The 19242-nt window shown below is 44.2% G+C and overlaps 2 protein-coding genes across 2 annotated transcripts in view; both read left to right on the forward strand.

Moving 5' to 3' along the window:
* Positions 1-29: 29 nt before the first annotated feature.
* Positions 30-7983, forward strand: MYOZ1 (myozenin 1). The gene is made up of 6 exons (XM_016224017.2): positions 30-525; positions 3058-3148; positions 3997-4175; positions 5809-6058; positions 6433-6598; positions 7491-7983. Exons 2-6 carry the CDS (start codon positions 3076-3078, stop codon positions 7720-7722), a joined length of 900 nt encoding a protein of 299 aa, XP_016079503.1. The 5' UTR covers positions 30-525; positions 3058-3075; the 3' UTR covers positions 7723-7983.
* Positions 7984-12345: 4362 nt separating this feature from the next.
* USP54 (ubiquitin specific peptidase 54) overlaps positions 12346-19242 on the forward strand; it is a 102352-nt gene continuing 95455 nt past the window's right edge. The window contains exon 1 of the mRNA XM_016224035.2: positions 12346-12589. The gene's annotated coding sequence lies outside the window, so the exon portion shown is untranslated. The remainder of the gene's footprint in view (positions 12590-19242) is intronic.

Here is a 19242-nt window from a genome sequence, read left to right on the forward strand (position 1 = left end):
CCTGATTCCTGATCTCCTTCTCCATTCCTGCCCTCCTGTTTTCACCCTTTTCCCTTTACCCCAGATTTCTTGCTCTTCTTTACCAATTCTGTCCCATTTCTGTTTAGCCACTTCCACCACTCCCCTTGATTCCCTCTCCCCACATTCCCCATCCAGAGTCTCCCCCTTTCAATCTCCTGCTCCATACTTCCCAAGCTAAGAGAAGTTGGAAAGGCCTTCTGAGCCTTTGCCATCAACATTTCCTAGCTCCCTGGAGGACGCAACCATGTTTCCATGGGAAAACAATGGTTGGAGGTGAAGGTGGGGTGGGAGGGGGAATAACAACAGAGAGGACAGATAGTGAGGATTGAGACTAATAAAGAAGAGAAGGCACGAGAGGCAAACTAGAATTAAAGATTTCTGAGAAGGAAAGTGCCTTTGCTTCGATTTTACCAGCAGGGGGCAAATTTGTGCCATTAACCAGGCTCAGGACCCAGATGCTCCTAAGTACACAGAATTCCAAAGGAAGGGCCCAGAGAGCACAAGGTGAGTATTCTGTCTTTCGCCCACTTGGCAGTTTTAGGTAATCAGTCACAGGAGACCAAAATTTTAGTTTGTTTTTGTTTTTGAGAGGAGGATGGTAGTGATGATGAAGTCACTGTTTACTATTTATGTTTTTTCTTCTAATTGCTTCTTTGGGTTGGGAGGAAATGGAGAAGGAAGACAAAAGATGAGGGATCTAGAGGCTAAACTGGTCTGGAAAGAGGCCAACTACAGAAAACTGGAAGCCCTTTCAGCCCCTAGCCTGAACCTGAAAAGTTTAGGATGGGAAAAGGGCATGTCAGGAGGAATGGAGAGTTCACAGAGGGACAGGGGAGTATTCTGGGAGCTACCAAAGCCACTTCTTAAAGCAGCCACAACAGGGTGGCTCCAGGACCTAAGCAGGAGGTAGAGAAGGATCAAGGGTGTTCATGGAGCGACTGAGGGAGGGGCTGGGCAAATGACAGGCTTCTCACAAGAGGGCTCTAAAGCTAGTGCTCCTGCCCAGACGTTCTTCTGGAACAATGCACACGGGACAGTCCAGATCCTATGGGGGGGGGTGTTCCTTTGAAGAAAAGTCTAAGTAGGAATCTCAGAGAGTAAGGCCTTGGCAGATCAGAGCCTTCATGGACTTCTCAGAGAGATATCAACATCTATCCTGCAGAGTAGGCTGAACTGAGCACCCCAACAGCAAATGGGGGTGAAAAGGCAGAAGTCGGTCAAGTCTTTCCCACATCTTCTCTTACAGCTTAAGAAGCACTGGGTTTGGTTAATTTTGTCCCTTAATCTGCTAAGATCTGGCCCTTCCAGAGGAAAGATCAACCCACCCAGGAACTTTCAAAGAGTAGTTCCACTGTGAACAGACTTCCCTTTCCCAAACACAGAGCCATAAGCGTTCCCACCCCCAAAATGCACCCACATGTCCTTCCAGCTGTGGCCTAGATGGGCTCTGAGTGGCTCTCCGGACATGTTCTCCCACTCTGAATTCCTGTCTACCACTTGCTGCCTGCCTCCTCTCTCCTCAGTTTTCAATTTCTCCCTCAATGCTTCTGTGGATCTCAGACTCTATGTGTCAAGCGAAAGGGAGTCCCTGGGCAGATTGATCCAGGGAGATTAGTGGGAGAATCCCAAAGGCCTTTCCTACGTTCCTGAGCCTCTGGGCAAAGAGGGCGGGATCTTGGTTCCAGGGTCTCAGTACCCCGTGCCATTTGAGCTGCTTGCGCTCATCATCTCTATTAATAACCACCCCCCTCCCCCACGGCCAGTGCTTCCCCCACGCCTGCCCAGCTCGGGTTCTCCAGTCACAGCGCTCAGTCCTCCTGAGCTGCTGGGCCCCAGGGAGAGCTGACCACCGCCTGAGCAACCGGTAAGTCTCCAACTCTATGACCAGAGGGGCTGGAGACCATTCTGTTGGCTGTTGTGTCTGTGCGGAATAGTGACCCTTGATCCTGGGGTGGTTGCCCTCTCCCCCGTCTATGCTCAGCTCCCAGCTGTCCAGTTCAGGGGAGCCACAGAGAGTTGGAAGGAGAGGGGCCCAGGAGGATGGGGTGAATAGAGATATTGGGGAGGCACTGGAGGAATGAGAAGGGGGTCTAAGGGGCTGGATAGAAGAAAACCTCGTTGAGGCTGAGAGGTACCGGGGGAGTCCATTTAGCAGTTCCTGGACTCTGACCTCAGCAGACCCCACTAAGTTAGTGAACTGCAGATGTGTTGTGAGACAGGACTCTGCAGAAGACAACATTTTTGCTGGTCGCCAACTTCTGTCAAGGAGGAACTGGTCCGTATCTTTCCCAGCTTGTCCCCCTTCACTGCCAGATGCCATTATTATGTTCCTGTCCTCTCTCAAATTCCCACTGCTATGGTATTGCTGAGTTGACATGCATCGAGGTTCAAATGTCCTCTGACCCACCCCCCTTCTCCAATTCTGGGGTCTGGGGCAGGAGTGACTGAACAGGAACAGGGAGCACTGCTGTGACCTCCCAGGCCACATTCCAGCTGGCCCAATGGAGGAGCAACAACCTCTCCTTCCTATGGAGAATGTTTCTGGCTGGATCTCAAGCCTGGCAGAACATTTTTCTGCCCCCTTGGGGACTGGGGAAGACTGAGGAGAGACCAGAGCTCGGGATGACAGCCCTAATCTGAGATCCCCATGCAAATAAAAACTTCAGATCATGCCGATGAAACCTGGGTGCATTGTCCTGCCTATGTGTTATTTGTTTTAGCCCCTGGCCCCCCATACACACTGTGTTCCGAATGCGTGCACCAGCACTTTGTAAAACAGCTGCAAAGAGGTTGGGAGAAAGTAGGAGCAAAGGCTTCATCCATAGTTTCTGCCCCGCCTCCCAAGAGAAGAAAACTCCCTAAAGCAGTGAGTTTTCGCCATTTGAGGGAATATATATTTCTTTGAAAATCTAATGAAATTTTGTTCCCTGGAGCTCTTGACTCCAGGTTAAGCAGTGCTGCCTTACTGTAGACACTCACCCTTCCCAATCACCCTTCTCTGTTCATCTTTCGACTCCCCCTTCCCCTCCCATCCAGGCTGAATCCACCTCCACAATGCCACTCTCAGGAACCCCAGCCCCCAATAAAAAGAGGAAACCTAGCAAGCTGATCATGGAACTCACTGGAGGTATGGCATGTTTGCACCTGCCTAGCATGGGGCTTCTTATTAAGGGTATCAGTCCCAGAAATATCATAAGATTATATATATCTTAGGGTGAAGAGATAAGAGGGATTCAGGGGTAGGGTGGGGTGAGGGATGGTGTGGTGGGACAGGAGAAAGTATTCAACATTAACTACTCACCTTTCCACACTTTTCACCTTGTAATATGAGACAATAATATCCCTGCCATATTACCCAGTGTAAGTCCAGGACTACGGGACCCACAGGTCAGTGAGGTATGTTTAAGGAAGAAAATATATACAATGGAAACTGGCACAGAGTTAGGTCTCAATAAATGGTTAATCTCCTTACTTATTTCCCCAAAGCTAGGAAGCCTGTGTATGTATTTAAAATGGAAAACTGCACAGACTGTTTGCAGCCAGAGTTCACTGAGGGGAAGAGTAGGGAAGGGAGGTAAGGCAGGAGTCTATACTATGGTGGCCAATTCCACACGGTGTTGGCCTTTGGACTTTCCCCCAGGCTACAGTTTCCCCAGTGGCTTCCATCTATGATGTACTTTATCTGCCCTATAACGCCATGCCAATGTCCCCTTCACTCCATTCATTTTCTCTAGTATTTCCACTATCTCCACTCTGTACCCCAGTTCCCATGCATTGTCTCCAACTTCAAACCCAGGAAATCAAAATCCCTCACAAACTAGACAGAGTTTGATCGGACATCGCGGACAGCATCTGCTTCCCTTAGCAGTCTCTGCTGGGACACACACACTTAGTTATGGATGGCATCTGTATTCTGAGCCCAGAAAACCCTACTTTCCTCTTTCCCTTGCCTCTTCCTCCCCACCTCCCTAAAAGGTGGACAGGAGAGCTCGGGCCTGAACCTGGGCAAGAAGATCAGTGTCCCAAGGGATGTGATGTTGGAGGAGCTGTCACTGCTCACTAACCGGGGCTCTAAGATGTTCAAACTGCGGCAGATGCGGGTGGAGAAATTTATCTATGAAAACCACCCCGATGTCTTCTCTGACAGCTCAATGGTGAGTTCGGAACTTTACTACTCTCAAAGCCTAGTGCCCCTCCTGAAAGTTTCTTGGTAGGCCCTGAGTCTCCAAAATACCACCAACCTTCCCTTCCTGCCAATTTAAAAGCCCATCAAAACCCCCAGATATAGTGAGTCCCCAACAGCTCCAGGGTGAGTTACAGCCCACCTCTGGAACTCAGTCTCTATCTCAGAGCTAATGAAGGTGGGTGGGGAGTACCACACCCTCAGGGAGAAAATTCCTTCCCAGTATGGGTTAGTGTTAAAGATAGGGTTGCCAGATAAAACAGAGGAAGCCCAGCCCTGTGTTTTAAAGTTGAGATACACACAAATAATTTTTTAGTAAAGCATGTCCCATTCAATATTTTAGACATAAGCATAAAAATTTTTTTAAAAACCCTAGACACTTAAATTAAAATTTCAGATACACAATAAATGCTTTTTTTAGTATAAGTATGTCCTCCAAAAGAATTGGGACATAAAAATTAAATTAAAATTTAAAATATAGGACACTCATTTAAATTTGAATTTCCGATATACAATGGATACTCTCATATATAAATATGTCCCATGCAATATTTGTGGCATATTTATACTAAAAAAGTATTTGTTGTGTATCTAAGATTCAAATTTAGCCAGTGTCCTATAACCTTATATGCTAAATCTGGAGACCCTAGAAAGAGTTAAATGAATTTTTATAGCCATCCCTTCTTGAGCCACTCTTTTATCTAAGGACCCCAGCTGTGGGGACTGACACTATCCTTGAGACCCTATGTTCCCTAATCAGGATCCTTCAGAGAAAGAGAAGTCGGGATTGGAGAGGGGCCAGGCACAAGATGTTATAGCCGAGAAGGAGGGCATCTTCTCCATTTCCTTTCCCCTCTACCTTTCCTGGGCAGCCAGGGGAGAGTGGAAATAGATGTCATTGGCCTTTATGTAGAAGCAGAGTAAAAATGCTGAGCCAGTTATATCTAACTTTAGGAGACCAAAAGCCCTCCTTCCTGCCTGGGTCTGGTTACACTGGGTGGAGCAAGGAGATGTGCACGATGGGTGGCCAGTAGAGCCTCCTGAAGGAGTTGGTGGGTTATTTTTAGGCTTAGGAACTGAATCTAGTGTTGCTCTTTTGGCCACCCTTCTTTCCCACTATAGTTTCACCGCCAGGAAGTCCTGGTCCAATAGGCACCAAGAGGAGAGAGGGAGAGGAAGAGAGAAAAGAATTCTATCTGTTAGACAAGATGAGGAGGGGGAGGGGACAGAGATCTCTGTAGTTCTTCAAAATAAGGCTGGGCTCTCCATGCCAAAGCTATATCTCAAATTTTAGTTGGTCAGAAGTCTTGGTCCTCTTTGGCTTGGTAAGGATGGGACAGAGGAGTCTTGAGAATGAGTTGTCACCATCCTAAGTTATAACTGGAGGAACTGAGCCCAGGGGTTCCTACCCCTTACGGAGGGTTTCATTCCTCCTAGGCAGGCTATCCACTATCCATCTATTGGACGGGAGAACCTTAGAGGATTCAGTGTCTTCTGGTTGGCCATTGTCTCTGATCATATCTTCCTTGGTGTGCAAGCCTGTGTCTTTGTATATTTCCCATACTCATTGTTAACATGCCCTTCACTCTGTCCTTGTCTTTCAGGATCACTTCCAGAAGTTCCTTCCCACAGTGGGGGGACAGCTGGGCACAGCTGGTGAGGGATTCTCCTACAGCAAGGGCAGTGGTGGAGGCGAGGCAATGGGAAGTGGCTCTGCTGGACAGTATGGCTCTGACCAACAGCACCATCAGGGCCCTGGGTCTGGATCTGGATCTGGGGGTACAGGTGGCCTGGGGGCCCAGACTGGCAGAGGAGGAGCTGATGGAACAGCAGGGGTTGGCGATACAGGAACAGGCAAGTATTCTCACCCAAGAGTAATGTGTCTGGTCCCTAGACCAGTGGTATCCCTAGGAATGAGGCCTCGATTGGGTGTAGGGAGAAGGGGAGCCTGACACATCTTAATGGACTTTCTGGGCCCAGGAAAATAGAAAGATGTGTCTATTTCACCCAGAAGCCTTGTTTCTTAGTCACCTTTCTGGTTTTTCAGTTTAAGAGACAGATCTGACTCCAGGCTTTCATTATTCCACAAACCTCATACAATTACCAGGAGGACTTTATACCTTTGGCCCCTGGCCTCAGCAGCTTCCCTTGTGCAGGGGTGTGAAACTAACTTCCCTTGGTTACTAACTGCTATTATTTGACTTCCTTTTCTCTCCCATGGCTGCTAGGAGACCAGGCAGGTGGAGAAGGAAAACATATCACCGTGTTCAAGACCTATATTTCCCCATGGGAGAGAGCCATGGGGGTTGACCCCCAGCAAAAAGTAGAACTTGGCATTGACCTGCTGGCTTATGGGGCCAAAGCTGAACTCCCCCAATATAAGTCCTTCAACAGGTAGGGGTGATGGGGAAGGAACTGGTTGCATCTCAGTGTGTGGCACTGTGTCCTTAGTTGGGATGAAGACTTGGCTTCAAATGTTTCAGGAGGCATGGGAAGAACATGGGAGACCTAACTGAAGGCCTTTGCTCTTTTCACTCTAGCTCAGAGAAACAGCAAAATATGATGAAAGAAAAATTTGCCAAGAGGCAGGGCTTGAATTTTTGTTCATAGGCCTCTTATTAGCTGTGTGGACATGGGAAAGTCGCCCTTCTTCTGAGCCTTGGTTGCCTTGACTATAAATACTATATTATACATTTAAAGTCCTATTGAGGCTTCTTTTATTCAAGGTTAGGATTCCATTGCTGTTCCTGCAGTATGGTTCTAGTCCTTTATACCCTACTTTAATAAGGCTTAAGTATCTGTTCTTTTGACATTGGGCTTCTCTAGAGCATGGATAGTAAATTTGTGTGAAAGCAAGATAGGGAAGTGCTAGAAAAGCGCTTTTTCATTTGGTCCCAAGGAGCCTGGACTTTCCAGGAAATGTTCATTCCTCTCATCTAGACCATGTATTATCCACTGAAGGTAAGGTAGGGGTTCTATGTTGAAATTTAAGGTAGCCTCAGACCCTTGGGTCTACGGTGTTTGGGGTTACTTTCTCTAAAATGCTGGTTTGGGTTACAACTACTCATGAGGCTATCTAGTACCTAGACTCCTTTTCTCATATTAGCTTTGGGAAACCAGGAAAACCAAGAGCGGGAATGAGAGGCTAATGGAGGAGAACAGGAGTGCAGAAGCAACCTCAAACTAGAACCATAGACTCCCCCATCTTCAAACAGAGTAACTTCTCACTGGTAAAGCTCTGTCCCTTTTGTTCTGGTGTTTAATGAAATAATGTGTTCCTTTTCAGGACAGCAATGCCTTATGGAGGATATGAGAAGGCATCCAAACGCATGACCTTCCAGATGCCCAAGTTTGACCTGGGGCCCCTGCTGAATGAACCCTTGGTCCTCTACAACCAGAGCTTCTCCAACAGGCCTTCTTTCAATCGAACCCCTATTCCCTGGCTGAGCTCCGGAGAGCCTGTAGACTACAGTGTGGATATTGGAATTCCCTTGGATGGAGAAACAGAGGAGCTGTGAGGTGTTTCCTCCTCTACTTTGCACCAAGTTTCCCCTCTCTGGTTCCAATTTGGAGAGGGAATGCTGGGCAGGATACCTCCGCCTCCATACCTTTTGGGAATGGAGGGTGAAAGGAGGGAGAAATCTGCCTTTCCATCTTTCACTCTGAGTCCTACTCCAAGCGTCCGTCCTCACCAACTCAGAGCTCCCCTTCCACTTGCTCTGTATGAAACATGCTCTTTCATGGAATTTGCTCTGCCACCGGTAATGGTCAATAAACTTCAAGGAAATGAACTCATTTTTCCTCTGATATTTGAGTGCAGACGAAAACAATGCACAAAGACTAATTAAAGTTACATACTAAACACTCATTCAAATTTCAAAACCAAACCTGAGCTCTGGTTACTTACACACCCACACCCACACCCACGAAACCACATTCATAGGTGTCTACGAAGACATACTTATTCAATAGTGCATAAAGCAAATAATCATGCACGAACACATGTGCTAGCCTATACATGGGCACAGCTAAGAAGCTATTGTGTGCTGTGGTTAGGGAATAGGTGTTGGTGACCTTGCTCTTAGTTTTCTTTATGTAGCTGATTAGGAATTGGGATAATCAGGATTACCCAATTTTACAGAACTAGAACATGCCATAAAATTTCCAGATGACACCAGAGTGGGTTTAGAAATATATGTGTCAAAGGTTATAGATTCCCAAAAGGATGAGATAGAATAGGGAGCCATGGTGGAATCCAGAAAGAAGCAGGAGAAACCAGCTGCAGTTATCGTATGCGTGGCTCTGGATGAACACAGCAAGAAAAGACCTAAGGGTCACAGGGGCACAGCGGTGGTGCCGAGAAAGTGCTATAACTGGGAAGAAACAATGAGAGCCAATAGGAATGAGTAATAGTACTCTTTGGCTTTACTTTTTTTTTCTTTTCAATTACAGTTTACGTTCAACATTATTTTGTATTAGTTCAGGAGTATAGCATAGTGGTTAGACACTCATATACTTCACAAAGTGTTCCCCCAATATTTCCAGTAGCCACCTGGTACCATACATAGTTATTATGATATTACTGACTCTTTCCTATGCTGTACTTTACATCCCTGGGACTACTAACATTACTCTTTTTATTGATTTCAAGCATGGGGTTTCTTTAGAATCCCAGGACTTACTACTATGTTCCACAAAGTGAGAGTGATGCAAACCAGGACAAATAAATGACTTAGCCCTGGGTGGTTTGGCTCAGTAGTTGGAGAGTTGGCCCATGGGTTGAAGGGTCCAGGGTTTGATTCCAGTCAGGGGCACATACCTTGGTTGCAGGCTCAATCTCCAGCCCTGGCTAGGGCATGTGCGGAGGCAACCAATCGATGTGTCTCTCTCATGTTGATGTTTCTCTCTGTTTCCCTCCCTCCCCCTTCTGCTCTCTCTGAAAAGCAATGGAAAAATTGTCCTTGGGTGAGGATTTTAAAAAAAAGAAAAAGAAATGACCTAATAAGTTCTGGGAAAATAAATTCTGAGAGCTGGTTGAAGTCAGCCAACTTCTTGTGCCATTAAAGATTGTATTAAGTTGCTAGACTCTGCATAAGCTGATTCAATTTTCATAAATCTTGGGTCACGTGACACTTACCCTGGTAACTTTCCTTTACAACCTAAATAACTTCCAGGGGATTCATACTTTCTGTAAAGTTGTACACAAAACTCTTCCTGTATGCATTTTTCTAAGGAATGTGTTGTCATAGTTTGGATTTCTCCCCAAAGAGACCCTGAAACAAAAATTTGGATGCTAATAGTTAATTTGGGAGGTGATCCCAGAATTCAAGAAGTGTAACGGAGTGAGACGATCACCAAAAAAAGGTGGCCTGGGGCAATTAGGGCTGAATCCCATTGGGGACTCAGAAAAATATGGTTCAAAGTGTGGTCCATGGACTGGCAGCATGATTATCTCTTGGGAGCTTGGTTAAAAGTACAAACTCAAGAATCGATGGCTTATTAAGCTCTTGAGATGATTCCTATGTGTTGGTAAATTTTGAGAAACACTATAGTAGATCATACTTCAGAATTGCCCCATTGAGGGGGTAGGGAACTGGAGTTTTTAGCCTCCAAATCCCATCTCTCATTGGTTGCAGATTGCTATCAGGAATGTTAACTCTGCTGGCAATTCCAGACAAAGGTGAAGTTGGAAGCTACGGGCTTGTTCAAGATCTGTCTACCAAAGCTGTAGTAAAGTCTGAGGTGGATTGAGGGAATATGGGTAGGGAAAGAATCTGGCTAAGGGCCATAGCTTTCATCAAATTTTCATGTTTAAAAGTCTGTGAGCCCACCCCAAAATTAAGGACAAATGTTTGTTGAGTGCCTCTATATACCAGGTATTAGGTCAGACATCGGAGGTACAAAGACAAATAACACATGCGACAAAGAGACTTCACAGCCAACCATAAAATAATTATTAAATGCCTACTCTTAAGGTTGGGATAAAAAGAAAATTCCAGGGTCTGCTAGTAAACAACTCTAAAAACCTAGAAACGTAATTTTTCCAAGCTGAGAATGTCTGAAATCTTAAATATAACAACAACAAAAAAATCATGATACAAGTTTACTAATTTACAGGGAGCCCAGGTTGGTTGTGAAATTATTTCCTTAGTAGAAAAGTCTACTTGAAAGTCAAATTATTATCAGAAGTTGCAATGGTGGTCTAATGCATTAAAGTGCATACTTGTACAGGATCCAGCTGGAAATCCAGTCAAATCCTCAAGCTTTGCATTTGCCTGGACATTATTCTTCTGTTAAAACACTTTCTTCACAAATGGTTCATACATTTGAATACCACAGTTCACAGAAGCCACACATTGGCAGCAGAGCTATCTGTCTATTCTGCTCATGCACATCTTCTGTTTGCCATTGCTGTTTTAAACCTCAGGAGAGTTTTAAACTCAGGAGCTCAGGAGAGCTCCCTTTTAGATATGAGCATGTGCTCTCTAGTGGGTCCTAGTCCCCAATACTACCTATTGTTTTACACCAGGCCATCTTTTTTTTGTTACTTGCCTAGCCTCTGCAGTCATTCGAGTTAGCAACTCCAATGGTTCCTTTTACATAAACCATATGCCCATAATACTGTGTCCCTAAAATAACCCAGATAGCTCATTCCCTAGCTGAGGGTCCAGGGCTTTGCTGCCTAATACTGTTGTCACTAGCTACATATGGCTGGCTACCGAGTGCTTAAAATGTGCCTAGTCCGAATTGAGATGCTCTGTAAATATAAACACTGGATTTTGAGAACTTAGTATGAAAAAAAAAGAATGGAAATTACCCAATTAATAATTAAAATATTGCTTACATGTTGAAATGATATTTTGACTATGTTGGGTTAAAAATAACTAAAATTAATTTCATATTTATTACTTTTTAAAAATGAAGCTGAGATTTTTAAGTTGCATAGTGGGGCTCATAATATATTTCTACTGGATAGCACTGGTCTAGACTATGAGAGCTATTCAGGGGCTTTGAGAAAAGAAAATGAATTCTCTATTTATTTCTATTTCCTTATTTGTTCCCCTCTGTTTTATTCTTCCTTGTCGACCAACGTTAAGTCCACCTTCTGTTCCCAGATGCTACTCAGTCTGCGTATAAAGTTGTCTGAGAGCCCCGCGGGTGTCGCTCAGGGGTTGAGCGCGGACCCACGACCCACCCCATCCGGGCTTAGGGCTGGAGACCCTGGTCAGGGCACATGCGAGTTTCAGGCCCGATCCCCGAAAGGGGGCTGCAGGAGGCAGCCGATGGATGATTCAGCATTGTTTCTTTCTCTTGCTCCCTCTTCCTTCCTCTCTTTGAAATAAATAAAAACATATTTTAAAAAATAATAAAAAACCCCCAGCCGGGTGGCTCAGGGGTTGAGCATCCACCTATGACCCAGGAGGCTGAGGTTGATTTCGGGTCAGGGCACATGCCCGGGTTGCAGGCTCCATCCCCAGTAGGGGGCGTGCAGGAGGCAGCCCATCAATGACTCTCATCACTGACGTTTCTATCCCTCTCCCTTCTCCCTGTCTCTGAAATCAATAGACATATTAAAAATAATAATAATAATAAAGTTGTCTGAGAGCCGAGAGACAAAGCCCTACAGCTGTGTTGAGTCACTAAGGACGTGTCGGCCGGGCAGCAAGCAACACGTGCGAAGTTGAAACGACCCAAGGAGATCCCCTTCCGCATTCAAACACCTGTGTTTATGTTCCACTAAAAACGCACACCCACGTTTATTTCCTATTTTGGTCCGGCAAACTGATGGGGGTGTGGCCCTCGCGGATAATCATAAACATTTCTGTGGAACCAAGTGCCATTTGCAAATCGGTGTAGGGGAAGAACGGATGAAAACTTCCTGAAGGAAGGGAACGAGGAGATGGGAAGGTCGATTTCGGTCTCGCTCGTTCCATCTCTACTCGGCCTGCAGAAGGGAACTGCCGGGTAAACGGGGCTTCAGCTAAAGGCGACACTGCTCTAAGTTTGAGGCACTTGGGAAAAGAAGGCCACATCCCTAAAGTTATTACAGGGCGGGGTTCCCTATACTAACACCCCCCACCCCAGCCCGCCCAGCCCGCCCAGCCCGCTGTAGTTTCCCGACTCTTCCGCCAGCTCAAGATGCCAACTAGCTCTCGCCCACTATCAGCCCTACGCACGCCATCCCTGAAACGCCGCGCGGCCGCCATTTTACAGTAACTATCGCGAGATAAACTTCGCGGCCTGGAGCCTGACTCATTTACTTTCCTGCGAGAGGCTCCTCTAGGGTGTTCTCGCCGTAGTGGTGGAAAGTGTCGCGAGAGCTGGTTGCCTTGGCTCCCTGTAGCTATAGCAGCCGCGGCGGTTGAGGATGCGGCGGCAGAAGCGGTGAGTGCGACACCCTCAGGGGGGCGGGGCTGGAGGTAATGGGGTGCAGGGGGTAGAGCCTGGGGGGTGGTGGGGAAGGTCAGGTCGCGGGAGGAATGGGCCCGAGTGTGACGTTTGGGGAAGGACCCGGGTCCAGTGGGTCCAGGGACAGGCGCCGGTCTGCGCTCGGGCACTCGGGGAGGGCTGCTCCGCTGGGAAGTCCAGAGGGAGGGACCCGGGTGTAGCAGGGTTCAAGGAGCAGGGACCGGGGCGTGGAAGCTTGTCTGTGGTGGGAGTCGTGGGGCTCAAGGGACTGAGAATTGGATAGAGGGCAGGAATAAGTGGGCAGAAATGGGGTACAGCTAGGAGGAGGGCATGTTGAATGGGAGCACAGAGGTTGGGCCCGGTGTACTTTGCAGTGTGTGCGTGAGTGTGAGACACACCTTCGCAGGTCCCGGGGGTCCGCCTGAGGCTGGTCCCAGACTTGAACGGCGCCAGGACCTAGGTCCTAAGTGGCTTGGCGGGAATGGTGACGTCCCGGACCTTCACCATCCCCCCGCCCCTCCAGCGAAACGCGCCGCGGGCTCTGAGCTGTGAAAGGAGGTTCCTGGTGAGCTAGTGTTAGTCGGTGCAGAGACCGTGAGTGGGGTAATGAATGATTGCTGCTCTGAAATGAAGTGTGGGGTGGGAGCCGGAGAGACATTTTTGAGAAGAAAAAAAAACAAAAACGCACAGAACACTCAGGATGTTCTTCTTCTAGAGCGTATTGAGTTGGAGGAAGGGGGTGTGTGCTGAGATCACATTTCTTCCCAGATTCATTCAAGTGCAGGATCCTTTACGGTGCATTTATTAAATTACGTACGCAGAGTAAAATCCGTTTAGATGACACAGTGAAAGAATGTGCAGCAGGACACTTAAACCTTCCACGAATGTAATTTAAAAACGAAGAAAAGTGTTTTTTTATTGCCGCAGTACCAGGCTCAACACTAGGGATAGTTTTAGTTACTTGAATATAAAACCTAGCAGTGTGTTCCCTAAGTGTACCTAGTCAGGTTATTTGCCTTTTAAGAAATGGATGAGGGTGTATTTTAGAAGACCGCACATGTTTTGAATATCTATCAATCTGAAGTAAAAGGAGTCAGTCTCCCAGGAGTTAAAATAACCAAGAGGGCAAAACATTAGTCTCTGAGTCTCAAGGACTGTTTTCTGGAAACAGGTTTGAACTGCTTTTCTCATTAACTCGTATTTCTAGTGAAAACAATGAAATCATAAAAATGATTTCAATCTACAGACACAGCTTTCTGATAATTTTGCTCACTATCTTTTGTAGGTATAAATTTGCAGGGGAGAAACCCCTCTTTTGATTATGTAACTGGATTTTTCCATATTGAGGTTCACAAATTCATTAATTAGAATAATGGCTTTTAAATCCTTCTAGAGCTAGCCTTGATGTGGTCATTGAAGCTATTTATTTGATTTGTGTTGGACTAAAACTTTTAATTTGTAGCTTTAGCAGCTACACTTTAAAGTGCTTTTTTGAGGCAAGAGAAAGCTTATGTGGCTGGGTTCAAGAGATTTCTGCATGAATCCATTAACAAGCTTTACTGAGTTCTTATTATGTGTAGAGCACTGTGTGTAAGACATTGCGGAGTGGGGGTGGGGGCGTGGGGGGAGATTAATTCATTTATCCATTCCACAAACATTTATTGAGACCTATTTTGTGTTTGATTACTAAGCCTTCAGGATACCGATACAAGTAAGCCTTGCTCTGCCTTGAAATTGCCCAGAGCCTAGAAAGGGAGAGTGATAGAGAAACAAATAATTACAATGTAATAAAACACAATATATGAACACAGACTCATGCAACAAGGTTTTGGCCATGAGTAGTTTACATACTATAGTTGACAAGACTAAAAAGAAACAAAGAATTTAAAACATTACAAAATATTAAGCAAATTCTGAACTCTCTGATGGATCAGTAAAACATATAACATTTCTCAGAAGAAATAAAAGATTGGAAGCTTGAGAAAATTCACAGGGCAGCTTATAATTTAATAGTCTTTTAAAAGTACTCTTTAAACATAAATATCACTGAACATTCTTAAGTCAATAATAATAATAAGCATAATAGCTGACATTTATTGAGTGATTATTAATATGCCAGGCACATTATCTCATTTTATTTTCATAGCACTCGACTCTTCAGCTGGTACTAATACTTCAATTTTAAAGATAAGAAAACTGAAGATAAAAAAATTAAAGAAGTTGCCAAAGATCACAGAACTAGTAAATGTCAGATTAGGGATTAGAGTTAGAAATATATGTGATTGGAAAAGCCTAAGCAAGATTCCTTTCTTTTGCAAGGGGGCAGCCTTGAGATGGGGAAAGGAGGGCAGAGGTTGAAGGTGGAATTGGCCAGAAGACCAGAATTTAATCTGTGTCTTTATTCATAGATTTTCCTTTCTCAAATATTTGCACTACATATGGGGAATGAATTTGAATATTACTGGGATGCTAAATATGAAGTTTAAGTTGAGTAAGTTACCATATTCATGTTGTATATAATTGCCTAGGGAGCAATGCTTGGGAAAATAATTATAACAAGCAATTGTTAACATTTGTAGGCTTCCAGAAAGTGATCATTTTTTATTCTTTATTTAAAAAATTTTTTTATCTTAATTGTTGGAAGTATTACTGATGTCCCCCTTTTTCCCCCCATTGACCTCTTCCACCCCACATCCCCCCCCCCCCAGCCTTCACCACACTATTGTTTGTGTCCATGGGTTATGCATATATGCATAAAAGTTCTTTGATTAATCTCTCCCCACCCTCTCCCCTGCCCCCACCTTCCCTCTGAGATTCATCATTCTGTTTCATGCTTCTATGTCTCTGGATCTATTTTGTTCCTCAGTCTATTTTGTTTATTAGATTCCACATATGAGTGAGATAATGTAAAACTGAATTGGGAAGAATCAGAGAACCTGAATAGGCCAATAACAACTGATGAAATTGAAGCAGTAATAAAAAAACTCCCAGGAAACAAAAGCCCTGGTCTGGATGGCTTCATAGGGAAGCTTTCTAATTCTTTCAGTTGTAGGGTTAGATAGTTTACTAAAAATTTTTCTTGCTTTTTGAGGTAGGCCTGCAGTGCTATGAACTTCCCTCTTAGGACTGCTTTCACTGTGTTCCATAGATTTTGGGTTGTTGTGTGTAAATTTTCATTTGTTTCCAGGAAGTTTTTGATTTCTTTCTTGATCTTATTGGTAACCCATTCATTGTTTAATAACATGCTATTTAGCCTCCATGTGTTTGAATGTTTTTGAGTGTTTTTACTGTAGTTGATTTCTAATGTCATGCCATTGTGATCTGAGATGCTTGATAAGATTTCAATCTTCTTGAACTTGTAGAGACTGGTTTTGTGTCCTAACATGTGGTCTATCTTTGCGAATGACCCATATGCATTTGAGAGGAATGTATATTCTGCAGCCTTGGGGTGAAAAGCTCTATAAATATCAATTAAATCCATCTGATCTAGTGTGCTATTTAGAGTCATGATTTCTGTGTTGCCTTTTTGTCTGGAACATCTATCCAGTGAAGTCAGTAAGGTGTTAAAGTCCATGACTATGACTGTTGATCGCTCCCTTAAAGTCCTTAAGGTTATTATTGATAGGTCCTTATTTATTGCCATTTTAATTCTTTATGCCTATGTTTCTCTCTCTCATTTCTTCTTATTACAGCAGTCCCTTTAACATTTCCTGCAATGCTGGTTTGGTGGTGATAAACTCCTTTAGCCTTTTTTTGTCTGGAAAGCTCTTTATTTCACCATCTATTTTGAATGATAACCTTGCTGGAGAGAGTAGTCTTGGTTTCAGAACTTTGTTTTGTATTACCTTGAATACTTCATGCCATTCCCTTCTGGCCTGTAGAGTTTCTGATGAGAAGTCAGCTGACAGCTTTATGGGAGCTCCTTTGTAGTTAACAGATTGATTTTCTCTTGCTGCCTTTAATATTCTCTCTTTGTCTTGAATTTTTGGCATTTTAATTATGATGTGTCTGGGCTTGGGCCTCTTTGGATTCTTCTTGCTTGGGACTCTCTGTGTCTCCTGAACTTGTGTGACTTTTTCCTTCACCAGGTTAGGGAAATTTTCTTCCACTATTTCTTTAAACAGGTTCTCTAACCCTTGTTTACTTTCGACCTCCTCTGGCATTCCTATGACATGAACACTGTTACGTTTCATGTTGTCCCACAGCTCCCTTAGACTGTCCTTCTATTTTTCAATTGTTTTTTCTTTTTGGATCTCTAATTGAGTGATTTTTTTCTTCCCTGTCTTTTAATTCCCTGATCCGATCCTCAGTTTCCTCTAATCTGCTGTTTATTCCTTCCAGTGTATTCTTTATTTCTGCTATGTCATTCTTCATTTCTGACTGGTCATTTTGCATAGTTTCCATATCTTTGTTCATGCTGTTGAGCATCCTTACAATCAGTATCCTGAACTCTATATCTGATAGATTGCTTATCTCCGTTTCAATTTAGCTCTTTTTCTGGAAACTTCTCTTGTTCCTTCATTTGGGGCTTGTTTTTTTGTCTCCCCATTTTGTCTGCCTGTTTGGGTTTGTTTCTATGAATTAGGTAGGCCTGCTAGGACTCTCAGTCTTTTTGTAAGGCCTCTGGTGCAGGCCAGTGTCAGACGCTGTTTGTGACTAGCTTTGAATACTGTTTCGAGCTATTAACAACCCTCGGCTTGAGGTCTCCTCTCCTGGGACTGGGTTTGGACAGGACCAAGACATACACCAAAGTGTGCTCTTCCAACCCCCAGGTCCAGAAGCAGATCAGGCAAAGACTCAAAGCACTCTGAGGTCTGCCTCTGTCTGCAGGCTGATTGATCTGATTCTCTTAATGAGCCTCAGGCTGTAGAAACTCCATGGGATAGGAAGAGAGGTTTTCCAGCAGGGTGGGCCAGTTGCTTCCCCCACCCCAGGTGAAAGCAGCAAAATGTCTGCCTGAGAAAGGTGTCCTCTGCAGTATGGGGGGATCACTCTGCACAGGAATCCAGAGGGATGCCCTCTGAGCTCTCTTTCAAGAGCCCACCACCGTAGATTCTCCTCACACAGCTCCAGTCCACTCTGCCCTCCCTCTGCTGGAGCCCAAGACAAGTGGCTGAGTATGAAACTTTGTGGGTTGGCTCTTTAAGAGGGTGCCTGCATTTCTGGCTATCTCTCCCTGGCCGACAGAAACCTGGCTGCTTTTCACAGCCAGATGTTATGTGGGCTCATTCTCAGTTCTAGTGCTTTTGGAGATTTAGACCCCAGAGTCCTCAGTGGGAACCCCCCACAGCTGAGATATCCCTGTGGACTTTCAGCTGCTGCCTGTGGGAGCCCAGCCAGCCTTCGCACCTCCGCACTTCCTACTGGTCTCTATGTGGTCTCCACTTTTCCTCCTTGCTTATGAGGGGTGCTCTCCAGCTCATCTTCGGTTGCAGTTGATTATTCAGGATGGCTTTTCTATATTTTATTTGTAATTCCAGTTTGGTCCTGGGAGAGTGTCAGTGTAGCTTCCACTCAGTCTGCTGCTATCTGAAAGTGATTATTTTAACAGTGAAAATGGTTATCTATATTCATATATATAGCAAATGTTATCATAGAAGACTTTAAGGGATTAAGTCATTTTATTATACTGTAGTTTTATGTATTGAGAAAAATGTATATACGTATCATATATTTATATATTTGTTTTCAGATATGTATTTGTATATTTACTTCTTTAAGCTCCTGTTTCAAAACCTAAAATGTGATTTCTGGTTGAAATTCAAATTTTATATCTTAGTACATGGTTTCTTTAAAAATCTAAGTGAGAATAAGAAATACCATCAGTGAACTTTTGATACTTAGTTCTAGACTTAGTTGAATGCTTAGAGGTTAACCAGTACAATTCATTCCTTGTATGTTCAGGAAACTAAATCCTAGAGAATATTTAAATGACTTGCCCAAAGTCACACAGCTACAGTGTTCCAGATGTCTTGATTGCCACTTAAGTGTTTCTTCTACTGTACCACATTGCCAAATTATATTTAATAATTGCTGTACATAGAGTTTTAGATGCTCTCAGCTAATTTTGGGAAACCAGTGTTGTCAGGAGGCTATTGATGGATGGCAGAGTACAAACTGATTACTTGTTTCCCTTATATTGTACATTTACTCCTACTTATATTAGGATAAATGCATTCAGGTAAATTATTCAAATGCTTCTGACATTTGGTTTGTTGTAGTATTACTGTTTCATTTTTCTGTATCCAGCTGCATTGGCTGGCTCATTTAATAAATATTTGTGTGTCTTATAAAAAAAGTGGAGAGGGTTATAACAATGTTGTAATACATAATATTCCTAAGAAATACATGCAGATTTGAAGGTGAATCTGAGATGTAGTTTTATTTCATTGAGTTGACTTTGTGCAGGCCCTTATAGTAGGCTGGGCGCTTATGGGTGTTTTTTTTTTGGGGGGGGGCACGACTTATTTTTGAGGCATTGAGACATTTTTCCAAGAAAGGTTTAGAGCAAGAGAATGAGATAAAGGGAAGAGTCTTGAGGGCTGAAAATGGAACTTACTCTCCAGGAGGGTTTAAAACTGAAAGAGCAGTTAACGTGTGAAGAGGGATAATGGTCTACAATCATTCTT

Source organism: Miniopterus natalensis, chromosome 14, assembly GCF_054644295.1.
Source record: "Miniopterus natalensis isolate mMinNat1 chromosome 14, mMinNat1.hap1, whole genome shotgun sequence".
Taxonomy (NCBI): domain Eukaryota; kingdom Metazoa; phylum Chordata; class Mammalia; order Chiroptera; family Miniopteridae; genus Miniopterus; species Miniopterus natalensis.

Coding starts and splice junctions, on each gene's coding strand:
- MYOZ1 (XM_016224017.2), top strand. CDS start 3,076: ATGCCACTCTCAGGAACCCCAGCCCCCAATAAAAAGAGGAAACCTAGC. Junction 3,149..3,996: donor GATCATGGAACTCACTGGAG/GTATGGCATGTT, acceptor CCTCCCTAAAAG/GTGGACAGGAGAGCTCGGGC. Junction 4,176..5,808: donor TCTTCTCTGACAGCTCAATG/GTGAGTTCGGAA, acceptor CTTGTCTTTCAG/GATCACTTCCAGAAGTTCCT.